The following is a 20,607-nucleotide window of genomic DNA, read 5'->3' on the forward strand; positions in this document are numbered from 1 at the left end:
CTACCCAAATACCGTATTTTTTGGACCATAAGGCACACCGGATTATAAGGCGCATTAAACGAAAAAAAAAAAATCAGATCAAATTTTACTCAACTCATTCTTCTTGCTTCCTCCACTTCCGTACCATTGATTAATCAATGTTGAATTCTCTCGCAGCTCCTCCATTCCTGTGTTGTTGCAGTATATTAATGACTAACCTTGTATTGTGGATTAATTATCTCAATTCTCCTGACTGAAGTTTGGTCTGTTTACAGCATTGGGAACTTTTATCGAGTGGAAAAAAGTTAGCGTTCGTCCTCCAGCTTCACTGTTTATGTTATGCTAACATAGCTGTGTCGCTAGCAATCACGTAGTACATCATTATATACCAGCTAGCCGAACTTCAGTAACCCTACAAACGTCACTGCTGTTTACTTTCCTTTCTACATTTATGTTGGAAGTGATAGCTGAGCTGTACGTTTTAATTTTTTCAGAAATCTCTCAGTCAGAACATGCTATATAATGTTTAGGTAGAAACTAGTGAGCTAACTTCCTGCTAACTTAATTCCGTTAAATTTAATAAATTCTGTTTTCATGGATGCCTGGATGTTAAATTTAGTTGTTACACCTGGTAAAGCAGCAACGCTGATCATTTTATTAAAGATGAAAGAATTTAGACAGTGTTTAACTCTGAGTGATGCCGCAGTGTTCGTTTGACTTTGGGACCTGAAGTTGACGGAGTTTTGGACCCAGATTACTCCACGAGGCTCCTGACTACGGTAGCCGTAATGCTCTGACAATCCATTAAGCGGTGCAGCTTCGTAGCTTACCAAAGTCATACTAAAACATTTCTTGACAGATTTTTGAGCGCCGTGTACCACATAAAATCGGTTCGAGGTCAGTAAGCACAACCAGAATTCATACATAAGGCACACCGGATTATAAGGCGCACTGTTGATTTTTGACAAAATTAAGGGATTTTAAGTGCGCCTTATAGTGCGGAAAATACAGTATGCTACCAGTTGATCTTGTTGTAATGATATTACCTAGCTGTGCCTTCAGTTTTAGACTTCCACCTGTAAGATGTTCTTGTAGTTTGATGTAAATTTACTGGGGCAACTATTCCCAATTAAAGTAATGATATCACATTACTAATATCACAAACTATATTTTCTACCAAGATGACAAGAATGACTACATTTTCATGTCTACATTAAACCTGATATTAAAACCTACAGACAATAAAGTCAGAATTCTGACTTTTTTCATAATTCTGAGAAAGAAGACAGAAAATCAGGACTTTCTAAATAAATGTCTTTCTTTGGTTAATTCCTGCCTGCATCCTGTGTAAGGATCTTGGGCCCTCTTCATCACATTTCTCACACTATGTATAACCTACACACCATGACAGTTAATTGCCTTGACTTCACTTTTTTCTATATATTAAAGAGGGGAAGCGCACAACAATAAATATACAACATTATTAAATAGTGATGATCATGGTAGTTAGTTTTTGTTTTTGTTTTTTTTGTTTGTTTTTTTACCAGAGAGTAGCCAGAGTAGCTCTTCCTTTTAAAAAGCAATGTTTGGGCAAAGTCAGACTGATGAGCACCACCTGCATACTTAATGTAAAGGCCTTGAAAGACTGATACCAATCATTTTATATAAATATTTGCAAGAAAGGAAATCATTTTTTATCCATAATGTTGAACTTTTTTATTTTACTTTTTAGTTAGGATGATTCATCAGTTAACATTTATGAACACACACATACACACGTGCACATGCACGCATAGACTCAAATAAGCCTTTTAAATATAAAAAGACCCTTAACTTCTTTTCTGTTAGTTGCTAAAGTTTCACTTTTGGTTTGTAAACTGTTCATTTTCCTGCTCATTTACCGTAAATTGTGGTCATTATTATTTTGATTAGATATTAAAAATGCAGCTGAAAATCACATACAACTAGACAGTGATATTTTTCTACTTGTAGCCTACTCTTGAATTGAAAGCGTTTTTGGTTTTTTTGTAGTTGTTTTTTTTTTTATGCCAAAAAGTATTTCAAGTTTAAGAATGGGTGAAGAGCGTTTCAGATTAACTGCAAGGAGTAAAGTAAGACGAAGGCAGACAAGCAAGTAGATGGAACGAGAGACAGAAAGAACAAAAGAAGCTTGCAGGAGTCGAGTGGAGATAGAGAGAGAGGAGTGAAGGCACAAACAGAGATGCAAAGTCACAAAGAGAGAAAGACATGCAGGTGAGAGGAAAAAAGAAAAAATCAGACAGCCTCTGATTCATTCAGGGAATGAGCTGACCTGTTCTACTGGGAGTGTGTGTCTGTGTGTGAGGGAGATAGAGAGGATAGCATTAAGGCTTTGAGAAGAGCAGAGTAGACACTTGAATCTCCTAGACAGGTACTCATGGGGACTGACCTTTATAAAATCAGTGTGAAAGTAGAAGTGTGTGTGTGCAAAAAAGCCTTGTCATCTTCTAACGTCTCTCTCCTTCTCTCCCTCTCGCTGGCTCCTTGCTCCTGTCTCTCTGACCTCGTGGTTAGGACCTTAAATTGGCACACTGCCGTGTTTAGAGGACTCTGAATTGGTCTTCGGCTCCCAGGCTCCCTCTTGACTTTGAAACAAAAACTTTCTAAGCTAATTGAATAAAACTCCTTGGGATTTGCTGTCCGTGAAGTGTCTGTTTTACGCCACCCTTCGCTTCCTCTCTGTCATTTAATAGCACCTCCTCTTCAATCTTTCCTCACCATTCTGGCTCTCAGTTTTCCATCTTCATTGTGTTTCTCTGTAATTCTGTTGAAAGTACTGAAGACAAAAGAACTTGAGTAGGCTTGAGGATAAAGAATAAAAAAACTGAGTGTTAATAGAACAAAAATAGAAGAAACTATGTAGATATATGTAGCGTAAGTGCTTTTAGGTTAAAAAAATTTTTATGGTTAAAAGCATAAAATGTGAGTCATGGTGATTTGATTAAATAATTTGCATTAAAATATTATACAGTTTTCTTTACAGTGTTGCGCTACATCATCCCTTTTAAAAGATAAATAAATAAAGCGTATGTGGTGAAACAGAAGCCATGGTCTCTGTGGTATTACTCCAGGCACTAAGTAGAATTCTATACAGCAAATTCACTTGATTAGGAGAACTGAACATTTTGTGATTCTGTTAGATTACTTTGTGTTTTCCCCCCACAGTTATTTAACAGCACATTATTCCCTGTAGATCCATTAATTATGCACTAATGCCTTTCTGGGCAAGCTTGTTCAAACCTGTGGAAGAATTATAGCTCCGACTCTTATCTGGCTAGAAGTGTGATTACTGATAATTAGGTTTATAGTAGTATTGTACAACAACTCTAGTTCTGGGGTTAGAAACACAGTGATGGGAAATGACAGAATGAGTCACAATACATTATTTTCTGTTGGTGTGGGGGATGTCTTGAATACCTGGAGGAAATCCAGGGTCCAAAATTCGGCAATCACCGCACAGAAGGTGCAACAAGGGTGAACAACATGCTGGTAGAAACATGTTCAGTATTTAAACCTTTGAACTATTGTTAATTGTTTTCTGTTAGTCTAACTCCCTTTGCTCAGGTTGGATTGTAGGTATGTTGCTAGACTCTGATAAGTTATGATTTCTGATGTGCAAATGGTTGCAAATAAAAAGAGTGAAGGAAATCAAAAATCAGGCAAACTAGGTGTACACTGAATAATTAAAGCACCTTTCAAAAACAGAATTTGCACAGTGCTTTCAGAGGCAAGTACAAGTAGAAATTTGAAAAGAAAGCCAGAGGTTATGGCCAGAAATAAAACTGTAAAATTAAACTGAGGTTAAGAGACAGAAAAACACTGCATACAAAATACACAAGACAGTCAAAAAAGATACACAAATAACAACAAAATAAAGAACAAGAAAGAGAGCGCAAACATCACATAAAAGCAAGTTTATGAAAATGTGTTTTTTGGAATTAATTTGAGACAAGTCACAGATTTTCCAAGACTTATATACTCAGGTGGGTTATTCAAAAGGATATTCTAAGCCTTGACTTTGGAAACACCAGGAGGGCAGCACTTGAGGATCTAAGGCTGTAAGATGGCTGATATCGGGGTAACACATCTGCTATGTAGCCTGGAGCCAGATCAAAACATGCTTTAAAAGTGATAAGTAAAATTTAAAAACAATCTCAAAATTACAAGAAGCCAGTATAGAGAAGGTATGTGTATTTATTTCCTTTGACAATGCATTGTGTTGAGTTGTTGATCTGTGTATTATTTTATTCTTGTCTCTTACAAACCTTATGATTATACACAGCACACTATAAAATCATTTTAGTACCATTTTGAGAGATGTGATTCACTGAGTGCTCCATTCAGCATTATCAATTTAACACAAACTTTACTTTTGCAGTTAGGCTCTGGTAAATCCTTTCTTCTATCAGTGATCCTTGGATTGTTTCTGCTCGTTGACTTGAATTCAACTTGTTCTTTTTAGGCAAGCGAAATCACACATCATACAAGCCTGTGTGCAGTGTGTCAATTAGGTGCTATGGATGATGGAAACCAAGAAGTGCAGTTGTATAGCTGATGATTTTGGCTTTCTGCCACAGTTCTTTTCAGTCTCAATACACTCACAGATCAGATTTCAGCTTTTATAAATTCACTCTTCACCTGGCAGTACTAAGCAACAGACAGGCATCTTAGCTTCATATCTTTGGTTAAAGAACCCTTTGAGGTGTTAATTTATCAGGTCTGTGCTTTGATAACAATAAGCAGTGAGTTCTGTTAGGAAATACATGCAAACAAACAGAACCTGGAAGTAAAATGCAAAGAGGAAAAACGATTGCATGTATTCTGTTGGGATTACTAGCCAAGTTGCATCAGATTCATGCTAGTGATTTAACACACACACAAGCATGTGCACACACTTATCTATTTTTGATGGATTATAATAGCAAGGTCAGGGCTTGTTTGTGCCCATTCATCAGCTTGTTAATTCTTGGCTTCAGACACATTTTGCATATAAACAATTTATGATAATTAGGCTACTTGCTGCGAACAGCCAAACCTGACTGACTCATTATATTACCATTTTGAACCCACTTTGTTACAACATGCTCTTTTCTTTTTTTTAACTTTATGGCTCCTTTTTCTAGTGTAATAAGCTAAAGGGATCAAATTACTACTTTCAACATGTGTAGGGTAATTTTAGTTTAGCAAACATAAGTGTGAATGTTCCTGTGTAGCATCGGGTATATCTTTATGTATCATGGAAATTTTCTTTTCTCTTTTTTTTCTGTTTGCATAATATAAGACAGCAAAACCCTATACAGGTATACAGTATCTGTATGACACATACCATAAAAGGTATAATTACAGTATACAATAATGTGGAAAGTTTTTTTTTGTTAGGAAAATGGGAAATGGGTGCGGCGCAAAACATGAAACAAATGGAGATGCACAATACAAGGCAAAAACTAAGTTTGTACAATTTAATGGGCTTGAAAAATCAACATTTGGTATGATCTCCTTTTATTATCCAACATAGCATGAACTGTCTTCATAGCTTCTTGAAGGACTATTGCCTGAAATGCAGCCCCAAACCATGACAGAGCCTCTATTGTATTTTACAGTCAGCTGCAGACTTTTACTGTTTACCTTTCTCAAATTTCAAATTTGGATTTATCACTCCATAAGACCTGTTGCCACTGATCTTTCTTGTCAGTTCTTGTGTAATTTGGCAAACCTCAATTTTTGTCTCCTTGTTTTTCTTGCTTACAAATAGCTTCTTGACAACCAATCTTCCAATGAGACCATTTCGATGAGGTATCAGTAGATGGGTCAGATGCACCTCTCAGGTCCTGTGTCAGGTCTTTGCTGCACGTTTTCCTATTTCTTAAGGAAATGACTTTCAGATACTGTTTATCTGTTGTAGGTCAATTTTGTAGCCCTGTTCCTTTTTTTGTCGTCTATTTGTTTGATTTCCTCAAAATTCTTAAGGACACACTTAACATCCTGGTGAGATATCCCAAGCTTTTTGATAACAGCTCTTTGGGAATCACCTTGTTGATATGAAAATACTATGTTATGCCTGTCAAAGTGTTATCTTTGGCTTTTTCATAAATTCAAGGAAAGCACGTGACCAAAAATGCCTAAAGATACAATTAAATGTTGCTTCTTTGCTTTGTTCTCTGTTAGGTGTACACGGGACACTGTTGAGTCATCCCTTGAGTCAGGTGTCTTTTTTATGCTTGAATGATTCATAGGTTAGTGTTAGGTGTCTCAATAAATAAACACACATTCCTATGAAAATGGTCGGGTACAAGGACTGGAGTGAAAATGAATGTAAATCAGCCAATGTACAAAGAAAAGCTTTGGAAGTTATTCAGAAAGGCTGAAGAAACTATTGCTAAGGCAACTTTAAAAATATAAAAAAAAGTCTGGCTTATTAGAACTGAGATTTAAATAAAACCTTGGAGGCTAAAGACTTTTGCACAGCAGAAGTAATTTTGGTTTGTAAAAATGGTAATGTGATGACCTCATGAAGTATCTGGGAAGCCACTTTAGCTTTGTATCAGCAATTTAGGCTTTATATTATTGATATTTACCATTTACCATTTTCTTTGCACACTTTAAAACATGTTAATGTGTATCCTCTTAGGAACGTGTTGTGGTGGAGAGTTCTGATTGGCTGGCAGTGGTTCCATATTGGGCAACTTGGCCCTATCAGACATTGTTGTTACCAAGACGACATGTCCTCCGAATCAGTGACTTGACAACAGAGGAAAGAGAGGGTAAGTGTGTGTTTTAAGACTGTCTGTGTGTAAGGATACTTACAGAGTTAGTGACTGAGAGAGTGATACGGCAATTTAGAGTTCTCTGAGGTGAAACTGTGATTGAGTGAAGAACCTGCAGCTTTGATTTCTGATATGTATCATCTTCAAAGTAGAAAAAGTATATAATTTTAGACCCTTTTACACACTTTAAGTTCAAAAAGTGTTTTCTAAGCTGTTTAAGTACTATGTAACTACAGAAGAGTATTACCTTTTAATACATTTGTCAAATCCTCCACTATGTGAAATTGTTGTAACTGATTACTTAATTTTTTGTTATTGTTTTGTTTTTGCAATTTCTTTTTGTAAAATAATGATTAACTTTATCTTTCGGTTTTCGTGTTAACACTATTCCAAATAATTAATCACTGTTAAAGTATGGTTTAGTGGTTTACATGCATTTAAGGTTAAAGACATTATAGACATTATATACTTGATTAAAATTGCAAATACATCACCTTTTCTCCAACATATACAGTGGGGCAAAAAAGTATTTAGTCAGCCACCGATTGTGCAAGTTCCCCCACCTAAAATGATGACAGAGGTCATTAATTTGCACCAGAGGTACACTTCAACTGTGAGAGACAGAATGTGAAAAAAAAATCCATGAATTCACATGGTAGGATTTGTAAAGAATTTATTCATAAATTAGGGTGGAAAATAAGTATTTGGTCACCTCAAACAAGGAAAATCTCTGGCTCTCACAGACCTGTAACGTCTTCTGTAAGAAGCTTTTCTGTCCCCCACTCGTTACCTGTATGAATGGCACCTGTTTGAACTCATCATCTGTATAAAAGACACCTGTCCACAGCCTCAAACAGTCAGACTCCAAACTCTGCCATGGCCAAGACCAAAGAGGTTTCGAAGTACACCAGGAAAAGTATTGTAGACCTGCACCAGACTGGGAAGAGTGAATCTACAATAGGCAAGCAGCTTGGTGTGAAAAAATCAACTGTGGGAGCAATCATCAGAAAATGGAAGACATACAAGACCACTGATAATCTCCCTCGATCTGGGGCTCCATGCAAGATCTCATCCCGTGGGGTCAAAATGATCATGAGAACGGTGAGCAAAGATCCCAGAACCACACGGGGGGACCTGGTGAATGACCTGCAGAGAGCTGGGGCCAAAGTAACAAAGGTCACCATCAGTAACACACTACAACGGCAGGGAATCAAATCCCGCAGTGCCAGACGTGTTCTGCTGCTGAAGCCAGTGCATGTCCAGGCCCGTCTGAAGTTTGCCAGAGAGCACATGGATGATACAGCAGAGGATTGGGAGAATGTCATGTGGTCAGATGAAACCAAAGTAGAACTTTTTGGTATAAACTCAACTCGTCGTGTTTGGAGGAAGAAGAATACTGAGTTGCATCCCAAGAACACCATACCTACTGTGAAGCATGGGGGTGGAAACATCATGCTATGGGGCTGTTTTTCTGCCAAGGGGACAGGACGACTGATCCGTGTTAAGGACAGAATGAATGGGGCCATGTATCGTGAGATTTTGAGCCAAAACCTCCTTCCATCAGTGAGAACTTTGAAGATGAAACGAGGCTGGGTCTCCCAACATGACAATGATCCAAAACACACCGCCCGGGCAACAAAGGAGTGGCTCCGTAAGAAGCATTTGAAAGTCCTGGAGTGGCCTAGCCAGTCTCCAGACCTCAACCCCATAGAAAATCTGTGGCGGGAGTTGAAAGTCCGTGTTGCTCGGCGACAGCCCCAAAACATCACTGCTCTCGAGAAGATCTGCATGGAGGAATGGGCCAAAATACCAGCTACTGTGTGTGCAAACCTGGTAAAGACCTATAGTAAACGTTTGACCTCTGTTATTGCCAACAAAGGTTATGTTACAAAGTATTGAGTTGTATTTTTGTTATTGACCAAATACTTATTTTCCACCCTGATTTACGAATAAATTCTTTACAAATCCTACCATGTGGATTCATGGATTTTTTTTTCACATTCTGTCTCTCACAGTTGAAGTGTACCTCTGGTGCAAATTACTGACCTCTGTCATCATTTTAAGTGGGGGAACTTGCACAATCGGTGGCTGACTAAATACTTTTTTGCCCCACTGTAAGCCAATGACAGAATGTTTTTGAACTGTGTGTTACAAATATTTTAGCTCTCAAAGATAAAGATAGATAAAGATAAAATTAAAGAAGAGATCATATTTTAGATATTAGAAGTGAAACTACTGATTAATTGTGACAGATTACTTTGAATATTTTTTTATTTATCTGTCGTGTGTGTGTGTGTGTGTGTGTGTGTGTGTGTGTGTGTGTGTGTGTGTGTGTGTGTGTGTGTGTGTGTGTGTGTGTGTGTGTGTGTAATTGTTTGTATACTAATAATTCTGGACTTTTTTCTTTTATATTCCAGTTTCCCTCCAAAATACTGATTTTTTTATTTTTAAATTTTTCAGTTCAAAGCTTTTTTGCTTGCATTTGTTTCTCATTTCACATTTAAAGTTTTTTTTTTCACTCTTACACCCTTGCTTCAGCTTCCCTTCCTCATGTAGTTAATTTTTAACTATGCGCACAGGTATATAAGTATATGTAAATGTGTTCATGCTCCCTATTTCCCACACTATTTGCCTTTAGTCATTATATCTATGTCTGTGTTACTGTTTGTCAGGTCTGGCTGCCATTATGAAGCGACTACTGACCAAATATGACAATCTGTTCGAAGTCTCTTTTCCATACTCCATGGGCTGGCATGGTAAGACAAAAAGTGGCATGGTCGGGGGGGGAATTAAAAAGAAACAGTCATATTTTTATGATATTTTAAGAGAGTGAAAGAAATATGAGAGACAGGTGGCAGAAAACTTTCAAGATACTTTTAGTTTAAATAAATAGATGGATGTATCACATGTAGACTACTACAAAATATTGTAATATATCCATATAATAATATAAAATGACACAGATTGTATATCTTTTCTTCTGTGAACTGTCACAGTGGATTTTAAATCAGTCAATCAAGGTGTGATTGAAGTGCAGACTCTCAGTTTTAAATCAAGAGGTTTACTAAACGTATTGCCTTAACTGTTCAGCAATTATAGCCATTTTTATACAATGCCTCATTTTCAAAATTAACTGAACAAACTAACAATTTTAAATATTAGGAGGTTTTCACTACTTTGCATTCAGTTACTGCCTGACATCTAGAACCCCAAATGATGCATTTTCTCCTTTGAGATGCTTTGCTAGGCCTTTACTGCAATCACTTGGCTTTTGCTTTGTCCATCTCTAGTTCTTTGGTTTTGTCTTTAGCAACTGAAGTGCATGCTCTATTGGTTGAGATCAGGTGAGTGACTTGGCCGTTGAAGGATGTCCAATTCCTTTTCCTTGAGAACCTCTTTGTTCGCTTTTGCACTGTGCTTTGGGTCATTATCAGTTTATACTGTAAAGTTCCATCTAATCAATTTTGCATGATTTGACTGAATCTGAGTGATCAGCTAGTGCAGTTATTATAGAATAATCTATAAAAATGTGTGTTTTCAAGTGTTTTCATAGTCAGTATTTAAATGATTTCTCATACCACACCAAATTGGCACCAATGAGAAGTCATATGGAAGGAGGGTGATTAAAATTCTGTCACACCTTATGTTTTTGACAGCCCCGCAGATTTTTAATACTGAAAATCCACCCCACTTTGACCTCATATGCATTATATTTTCTGCAACACAAGATTAAAGATGCCACTTCTTGCCTTTTTCCTTACATCCTCTGGTTTTTCTTTGAGCTTTCAATTGCTTTTCTCCACCTCTTGTTATATTTAATTATTTGTGCCACCCTTTCTCCATTAAGTCAACGTTCACCCTGTGACATGCTTTTTAATAATGGCAGATCGGCATAATTAACATGCAGAGGACTTCTCATCCCCAGTCTTCCACCTATCTCCTTGATCGGTCTTTTCTCCCCAACATAATTTTGCAAAGGCACTTCATCATACACAACACAAAATGAACATATGAATATTGATCAGCTCGTCCAATGTCACTGGAAAGATATATGTTCGTTAAGGTGCAACACACGTTTTCTGATGTTTAGATAGCTCTTGCTGCAATTGCATCATCTCTGCCGTAATAAATTGGTTGATAAAGTCTCAGCTTTGACATCAGCCACTTACTGTGTTACCACTTTAGTGTGCACTCAGACACATTGAAATATTTACATTTTTAAAACTTCTACAAAAGATACAACCTTTTTGTCTCTTATGTAAAACAGGAGATCTTAGGCTACGTTCACACTGCAGGTCTTAATGCTTAATTCCGATTTTTTGATCAAATCCATTTTTTTTGTCTGCTCATTCACACTACAAATAAATTGTGACAGCAAACGCGCTCTAGTGTGAACCCTCAAAGCGGCCCGCATGCGCAAAAGAAGACATCACACACAACGCGCTCTGTTTAGACCCAGACCAAACAGTATTATTTGACTGTTTCAGACTTTACGTTTCCCAATTTTGCCTTAAGTTATAAAGTTATTTTGTTATTTACATATGGAGTAATAATGATCCTTATTGCTGTTTTAGAGAGGAGCCATGCTTCAAAGGATGCAGATTTCTGTCAGAATCTGCAGATTATACAGTACAAATAAAAATGTTCCTCTACACCGGATGGCCAGGAAGCGTTAACGATGTCTTCTCGGGCGCTTCTCCGGCGCTGATAATTGGTGTCTGTTTTGTGTCAGTGACGTAAAAGACGGATTTAATGCGACATGACCGTTCAAACAGCAGACACTTTCTAAAACAGATATGTATCGGATTCAGTACCACATATGAAAGTGACCCAGATCGGACTTGAAAATGTCGGATTTGTGCTGTTCACACTGTCATACCATAATTGGATATGGGTCGAAGTGTTCTCTTTGAATTAATTGTGCATCTAGGGCTGCAGTTTTAATCTTAATCATGATTTTGGCTTCTTACAATTAAATGACGATGATCGAGTGATGTTTAAATTGCCCACTCCACCAACAGAACATGAAGCAAAAGCAAATAAAGTGTCCTCTAAATATTCACTGCCTGATTATTTCCCTGAGTATACCAGCCAGTTTTTTTCTGTGCCATGCAGCTTGAAGTTTCCTGCACCAGTCTAGAAAAGTAACAACACATTAAAAAGAAAAAGATGTACAACAAAGTTCAAATGTCTGCCACAGCAGAAGTTTAAGAACTTTCCCTTGAAGTGGATCAACATCCATTATTTATAAGTGCTTTGGATTGAGCAAAAGTGATGTTAACCAAGAGCGAATCATATGCAAAGAGTTCACTGCAAAGTTACACAACTGCCTGGAAACACAAATGACAAAACTACAGTATAACTAATGCTTGAAGGCCAAGAAAAGCAAAGCAGCTGCTGCTAATATAAATTGTCCAGCATTAACAATCCATCCAAATCAAAAAGATCCACTGAAGATGTGAAAATAGTGTTCTGTTTACAGATGCAATGAACAAATTCTGTCAGTAAAATCAATGAATAGTCATGACAAATAATCATGATCTCAATATTGATCAAAAATAATCACGACAATCCTTGACTAAGCAACCCTTGTGTCAGCTATAACGTTTGGCAGAGGAGGGATGCTATTTTGTTTGGGTTTTTTGTTTTTTTTTATGTTCTGGGTTGGGCTGTGCTCCTAAATTCCAGTGAAGGTAAATCTCTAAACTTTAGTTTACAATTTTAGACAATTCTGTGCTTCCAAATTTGGATGAAACATGGTTGAATGTCTTTGGTGAGAAAGAACTTTGCTGGCTTACAAAGAGCCCTGACCTTAACCACACAGAACACCTTTGGGATAAATTGGAACAGAGATTGTTGTTGGACGGTAGGATCTCGCTTGCAGTGACTGACCTCATCAGTTGTTTTCCTGGATGAATGGGCAAAGATTCCCATAAACATACTCTAAAATATTGTGTAATTCCTTCCCAAAAGAGTGGAAGCAGTCAAATCAATAGACTTAGAATGAGATATCATAAGAGCCCCTTTAGGTGTAGGAGGCCCATTACTTATTTATTTATTTTTTCATCCATGTAATGTCTTTATAGCATTTTTTGCTAAAAAAAAAAAAGAAAGAAAAAAAATGCGTGAAGTCAGAAAAGGTATTTGAATTTACATTTCAGGTTGAACCGATCAAGTCATATCCTCTGAGGAAAGCTGAATTTGTTGTTGAGTTACAAGTCATTGCGAATTGAATATATGACAGTGGTTTGGCATGGAACTGAAGACACGTTTTGCCTTTGTGATGAAATAAATTTACATATTTATAAAATGCTGCAGGTGGCTCTTCTAAATGTTTTGCTGCTCTTTTGTATTTTCAGTTTAACAAATGTTTATTTGCCGTCATGTATTTCAATGCTGCGCCCATTTTTCTTGTACCTCCCCATAATTTATAACTCATAAGGGAAATGAAAGAACAGCAAAGTGAAAAAGCAAATAAACTTGTGGGAACTGTAGAAAAATATCACTTTTGCAATTTATATTGGATATCAAATATCAGCCCAAAATAAGTTTTCTGAGGTGAAGAAGCAACTTGTACACAAAAGCAAGATTTCAAACTTTATCCAGAAAGTTCTCTGCTTTTTACAGAGGTGCTTCGTGAATGTACTGGCTGATAGTAACCTGTGCTTTAGAAAGTAAAGGAAATACATTACATACTGTGAGTCAAGCCACAGAAATGTCCTTGCATTGTGTTCAAGCTGGGGCAGAGGTTAGCAGAGTGCAGTGATGCGATGAGGTGATGAATGGCAGAAAGGACTGTAGTGCTATCATGGCTGAGTGGACAGAGTGATCCTTGTATAAGCTAAAGGTTGTTGGTTCAATCCTTGCAGCACCTGTGCCCTGTGAGTTGTTTTACTGAAAGGAAATCTCACTGCTCACTGACTGTATGTAAGAAGGCAAAATCAATATTTTATTAATGATGACCAAAACTACTGTATTCCCATCAGTCTCATCTGGTCTTTGCATTTAGTAAGTAACCAAGTAACACATTAAATTAATACTGAGACACAGTACCTGTCAGACATCAGTTTTCCTTTCTCAATACATGAAATTATAAAGTTAGCATTGTCCTTGTGAGCATATCAGTATGCTAAATTTATCATTTAGCTTAAAGGTCAACTCTACTGCTATTTGGTCTGTTGTAATTCCCCATTTTTAAAATTTTTGTTGTGACTTGTGTCTTCTTCCATTAGCATCCTCAGACCAGGGAAGGGTTTGATAGCAATCTGACTGGAAATAATAAACACAAGGTTAAAATGTATTATTTTGATTAGTCAAGAAAGAATTCAGAAATCTGTTATGTTCCAGAGAGCCAGTTTTTGGTCCATAAATATCTCTTGACAGATCAGTTTCAGAAAATGAAATCCTGTATTTTTAAGACCTACCACCTGAGTTGTCATGTTATCATTTTTTTCTAAAGGAGATCACTAGGAACAAGGCAGCCCACATGAAAGATAGTTTTAAAAGGCGAGATGAAACACTCCCACCCAAACTGCAGTGTGGTGAAAAGGACAGAGGGCACCAGAGGACACAGTCATCGAATCACTTTCTTCTTTTTATTTTATTTGATATCAAATCTTTGAAGCACTCTAAAGTTGCCTATGGTGAAAGATCCCACAGATCTTGTGTTAAGTTTTGACTTTAATCTTCTAGTCTGTTTCATTTCTTAGAGTCTAAAAGACTCAGGTCAAGTTAAAGCAATGTGTTGAAGGTTGTAAGCAGGGACTCAGTAGCTGCACCTTTATTTTTTAGCAAACAGAATGACTTTGATACATTGGAGAGTTGTCTCAGTTTAACAATTAAGACACAGTATTTCAAAATTAGGCCTTTAAATATTAGAATATTAAGCTAATACATATTTTGTTCGGTTTTGTAGTGTGCACTTAGCCAAAAACCTATAGCCAGGTTTTTATTTACATATTCTGTACTTGCAGACAATTAGGGGATTAAATGCCTGCCTGTTTCCTGCTATGTTTTGTATCTCTTGAAAGATTTCAGAGAGTTATGAATGCTTTATCAACATGGTGCATTGTACTTTTTTCCACATGGCATTCACATCAGCATACTTTTAACTTTTGTTCTATGCAAAATTGCTTCAGTTTACACATATTTAAAATAGACAGCTCATTTCAGATCAATGACATTTCAATTGAATTTAAACCTGGACTTTCTCCCCCCCCCCCCCTTACCCTCAATTTTTTATGTTTGTGCAGTTCTTTGGTGGATTATTTTAAGCATTATATGATTTTAAACATATAGTTAAATCACTGACCCCAAGCTTTCTAGTCCCGTAGGCAACAACTTTACTTTAAACTTTGTTTACTTTAAACACACTGACCTCTCACTCTATATATACAGCACATAGCTTACAGTATATCAGTTTATAGCTGTTTCTTTATTTTAGTTAATTTGGCAGAAGCCAGCTCTTATTATTTAGTGCTGGGCTTATTAGTGTCAGAGTGGTGACACAGAAAGATGGAGGACTGGGTGGATTCTGTTTGATTCACCTGGGAAATAATACATTATATTAAACTACCTTTCTGTTCCTTCAGGAGGCTTGCAGAGAGATGTGCAGCGCATCACAGACAATATTACCAGGCTGAGTAAAGGACTTGAACACAGATTGAGGCAGACACAGTATGCAGGGTAACAGTGATGTATGGTAGTCGTAAAACATCTGTCAGATATATAGTGTTATTGCTTGTCTTTGAAAATTACACTGCTAACTGTTCTGATTTGTGGCCCCATATCCAGGAATATCTGTAACTTTGTTAACTGTGAAATAATGCACCCAGTAATATACTGAAACGCATGCCAGCAGAGCAAACACACCCAAAGACGATTTAAAACTAGGTAATTGTCTTCTAATAGGAACATCTGTCTCTATTCATTCTTTATCTGACTGCTTCAGGCTTTTCTTTGTTCCTCCTTTTTTTTCTCCCCCATCCATTAGTTTTCTTTATGTCGCCCTCCTGTCATCTGTATCTGTGTCTGATCAGACCCCGTTGTCAGGAAACTCACTCAAAAGGAGAAGCTTTCCTTGCGAATACAATGTCCCAAGGGATATTTCATACTTCTTTTGCAAAGATATGTGCCACTGCATTTTTTTCTTCCCTGATCACTTAATTAGCTTGCAGTAAGATACAAAAAATTATTTAAATGCTTCACTCATAAATCAGTGAGTATGTATTGTTGGTCTTGGCACTTAGGGGATTTAGAGACTCGATGTAATAACCCAAATGTTTTTGGAATTTTCTGCAAGTTTTATGAATTTACATATGCGGATGGTAGCAAATTAAAGGCAAAAGGCAGAATTAAATGGCAGACAAACATGATGAGTGCAAATGATTGAATGATCATGAAAGTTATGGTAATTACAGGCTATTGCTTTTGTGAGTCACCAGATCTCAAGCCAGCTGAACAGCAACAGGAGGCACATTTGCACACTTTTTTCTTTAAATCAGAAAGCATGTCCTCACAAAAGCCCAAGTTGGAGGGAAGTTTTTGTTTCTGTTACACTACATCATGGGTTATTCTTTAATTTACCATGTTAGTTAACTGATTGTTAAGCTTGTTGTGAGCTGGCTGTGCATATTTTTACCTTTTAGTGTTCTTGATTGTGCTCTTGTCAATTTGTGAGTGTGCTTGTGTATTTATTTGTTTCGTAGTTTCACAGGCACACTGAGGAAATAAATAATACGGTACACATGATCCACTGGTGGTCTGTTTCAGAAACTCATGATCTCCTGGGATTTTTCCACACAACCATCTCTAGAGGTTACAGAGAATGGTATGAAATAGAGAAAATATCTAAACAAAAACGCTAAATGAAATGACCAAACTGGCTGCTCATCCGGTCGGCTAAGAACAGAACACTAATGCTACATTTTGCACAGGCTCATTAAATTAGATGGTGGGAAATTGGAAAAATGGTCACTGGTCAAATGAGTCTCGATTTCTGCTGCACCATTTGTATATTAGGGTCTTAGGAATTTGGTATGAACAACATGAAAGCATAGATCCACCCATCTTGTATCAATTGTTCAGGCTGTTGGTGTTGATAGACTGCTTTCAATAACACATCATGTCACAAAGCTCATCGTTACTGGTTTTTATGACAACAACAATGAGTTCAGTGTACTCACATGGCCTCCACAGTCACCAAATCTGAAACCAATGCAGTACTTTTGGTACGTCCTGGACTCAGACATTCACATAACGGACCAAAATACTTGAGGATCGTGTGGAATCAGTGCCACAGAGGCAGTCCTGAAGGGAGGGGGTCCAACCCCTACTAACAAGTTGTACATAACAAAGAGGCCAGTGAATGTATTTTAACATGCAGTGTCATACTGTCCTTTGAAAATTACAGTTCTTAGACTTGAAACATGGTGTCTTAACATGAAAATATGAAGGAGCAGGCATTCATGACTCTTCCACCAAGCCCTTGATGTGATATGTCAGATATATTTTTCATGGCTGCTTAGCATAGGCATCCTTTTTGTACTTTGATTTGCCTTCTTGATTTTCCATGCCACTGCTAGACCAGACTGGCTCTCACAGAAACGAGCATAAACAATTTCACCACAACAGACCAACAGTTTAACATTATATTGTCACTGAAAACTCAGCTCCCATTTGTAGCTTTTATTCTTATTCTTCAGATTGATCCTACACAAGGTTCTTCAGGATCTGTGGACCTATCAATATGAAAGCATCAGTATGCATATATAGAAAGTCTCGGGTCTCTAGGGTTGTGGAAAAAGTTGAACATTATCAACCTTAATCTTTCTGAATAATCTGTAGTCTCAATCTGTAGCAGGGGTGTGGTCTCTGGCTCCGCTGCTGTGGAGGGGTGGTGCAGTGGGCTCGAGGGTCAGTGCCACTGTGGTTGGCAGGGCAGCTGCTGCCACTCTGTAATCAGTTTTTCCCTATTTCAGTGATGCAGGGGCTCGAGAGGGGAGCTGAGTCTGGAGTGGAGAAGCAGCTGAAAAGCTGAGCTCCCACCTGAGGCTGCGCGGGGTCCATTCATTTCACACAATGCAACTCAAGATTCTCTTCTGTCTTCTTTTTTTCCAGGAGCGCCTACTGGCCCATATTTAAAAGAAGATAACTCCCATTGGCAGCTTCATGCTCACTACTACCCACCTCTGCTGCGTTCAGCAACAGTTAAGAAGTTTATGGTGGGTTATGAGATGCTTGCCCAGGAGCAAAGAGATCTCACCCCTGAACAGGTGATACATTTATGCACATGCGTTCATACCGAGCAGAGAACATGAACTTTTGATTTTTCTCATCTCCATTGAGTTTATCCAGACTACAGTCAAATGTCATAGTAACTATTTTTTACTCAAAGCTTCCTATAGTGAGTAACTACTGCAAGGAGAAGCTCAGCATCATAAACTGAATGATATTCAATTAAAAGTCAAAGTTGTGACTGCTAATATGGGACTGACACCTTAATTTTTGATTTACAAATGTTTACAAATATTAATTTTGGAGATAAAAAGCTAATGTCTTTAAATCAAAAGAAGAAAAAACATGAGTACAGGATTCCACTGATTCATGCTGTTGCTTTGAAAATGCATAGAACTCCATAAAATCGCATAAAAACTATGTCAAACTGCATAATAACTTTGTGTTTGTTGCCCTAGGCTGCCGAGAAGCTAAGAAACCTGCCAGAAGAGCACTATAAAACCAGATAGATCCATGAAAACCAGAGCAAGAAAGGCACTGAATTGTAACAAACTGTGTGAAGGTTGGAAGAGGTGTATTTAAAAGATTTGTTATTTAAAAAAAACAAAAGGCATTTGCAAGAGACAAAAACCCCGTCTCAGAGTTACATGTTTAAGTACCATTTCCGACACAGGGCCGAAAGCTTTTTCTACATGCACCGATCAAAGGAATATGTGAATATTTTCTATTTTCAGTACATATGCACAAAATTTGGTACTGGATTTCTGACTGTAATAAAGGACTTTAAATAAAATGTGTGTGAAACCTCTCCAAACAGTATTCTCCCCTTCCTCACATCCCTTCTGTTAAATACTTACAAACATTTGTTTGGTTATTTTGGAAAGTGTTCAGCCACAAAGGCATTTCCAATATAACCAAACACAGTGTTTTGTTAGTAGTATTGAAAAACTGGGCTAGGTCTAAGACTGTGCTACTCTTATTTTCATTATAATTATTATTTTTATTTTTTCAAATCATAACGTCTTAACATTCAACACTGAAAAGTTATCCTTTTTTCTGATACTAAATCTATGGTCAGTGGTGATGTGGGACAAATTTCCATTGAGCTATTAGAGGACTCGTGAAATAAAATGTTCTACCTGCTACTGAATGAAACACAACAGTAAGTACTGTACTCTTCACATGTTAAATGAGGTGTGCTCTCACTATGATAACAGTAGATGGTACTGTTGTTTAAAAAGTAAGGGGGGTGATTTGGTTTAGGCTGAGACTTTGACAAGGCTTTAGTTAAAAACCATTACCTTCCCAGTCTCTTTTTCTGGTTTTGATGTAGCCAAAACCTTTACAGTAGTGAACATTGCCATTCTCCTTAGAGAATTTATCAACAGTGAGTATGACTTTGCTAAAGTCCTTCTTTGATCCCGTTTTATTATTAATGATTGATTGAAAATGGGGGCTGTAGGTCTTTTTCAGTTGTGGAGAAAAATGAATGGCACAGTGTGTAGCTACAGAACATTAGAGCAGGGTATTTGTATTCATACCATAGTGCTGCACACGATAATTCCCATTGCAGACATTCATTATTCAGCTTCTTAAAAAATTACTGCAGTGTCACAACGGGACTTGCTCATCTTTACTTCCTAAACACGTTTCTTTTTATTGGGATAATCAGCGTTGCCTTAAAACAGAGCCAAATAGCTGATAATTAGCAGAAAACCACACAAATTGCCACATGCTGTGTTCTGGGGAAAGTGTTGTTTCATGATCATGCCGCGTTCCCCCTTCATTATGCAGTAAGCAAGCGGAGTTTGTCTGTGCCTGCAAATCCACAAGAGGTTGAACCCAACAGTGTCAGAAAGCATTGCCGGTACTCATAGGAGTTTAAATAATTGTTTTTCCCTAGTAAATGTAAATCTTTTTAGGTGTTATCTGGTGCTTAGAACTGATTAGATATTAAACTAGTGTGGTGGAAAATCAGTATATTTTAATTAAGATATTTAGCATCATAGATAAAACAATTCTTTATCTGTTTAAAGTCACTTTAGCAAATGTATCAGTTTCACTAAAACTTAGCATGCAATCATGTTGTATTCCTCGACAGCAACTATGAAAATCCAACAGCATGAAACTGTAACAGCATGAAAATCCAAGAAAAATATGGTTTGACAGAATGAATCTTTCAAAGCAAGACAAAAGGGGTCATACTTGCTTAACAAGTTGCACAAACATTTAAAACCTGCAGAAGCACAGCAAACTGCAACACATGGTGGATCGCTGTTTTCCTTTGTTTTTTAAGCTCCTCAAACTCATTTACTTTAATTAGAATGTACCATGTACCTAGGTGAGCACACGTTGTACTAAACACATAGGGGAACATTAGCCAAGAGTTCTCAAAGCCTGCTGGAATCCAAATTTGGCTACAGAAACACAAACATACACTTTAAAGCATCAACACAGGAGTAAATAAACTTGCTTCAAAACAGTTTTCCTTCCTTCCCCCACTTGTCAGCAGTCAACAAGTGACTTCCTGTCACTTGCTGCTAAGAAAAACTGATGATGTGCAACTGTTTTCATCATGGCTGAGTGAAGC

The 20,607-nt window shown here is 37.3% G+C and overlaps 1 protein-coding gene across 1 annotated transcript in view; it reads left to right on the forward strand.

The window, feature by feature from the left end:
* Positions 1 to 18,824, forward strand: part of galt (galactose-1-phosphate uridylyltransferase) — a 36,824-nt gene extending 18,000 nt beyond the window's left edge. Inside the window, exons 8-11 of the mRNA XM_080874225.1 lie at positions 6,647 to 6,779; positions 9,455 to 9,538; positions 17,901 to 18,055; positions 18,476 to 18,824. Coding sequence (XP_080730351.1) covers positions 6,647 to 6,779; positions 9,455 to 9,538; positions 17,901 to 18,055; positions 18,476 to 18,526 — 423 coding nt within the window. The 3' untranslated portion in view covers positions 18,527 to 18,824. The remainder of the gene's footprint in view (positions 1 to 6,646; positions 6,780 to 9,454; positions 9,539 to 17,900; positions 18,056 to 18,475) is intronic.
* Positions 18,825 to 20,607: the final 1,783 nt, after the last annotated feature.

This window comes from Rhamphochromis sp. 'chilingali' (assembly GCF_963969265.1).
Source record: "Rhamphochromis sp. 'chilingali' genome assembly, chromosome: 2".
In the NCBI taxonomy this organism is placed as follows: domain Eukaryota; kingdom Metazoa; phylum Chordata; class Actinopteri; order Cichliformes; family Cichlidae; genus Rhamphochromis; species Rhamphochromis sp. 'chilingali'.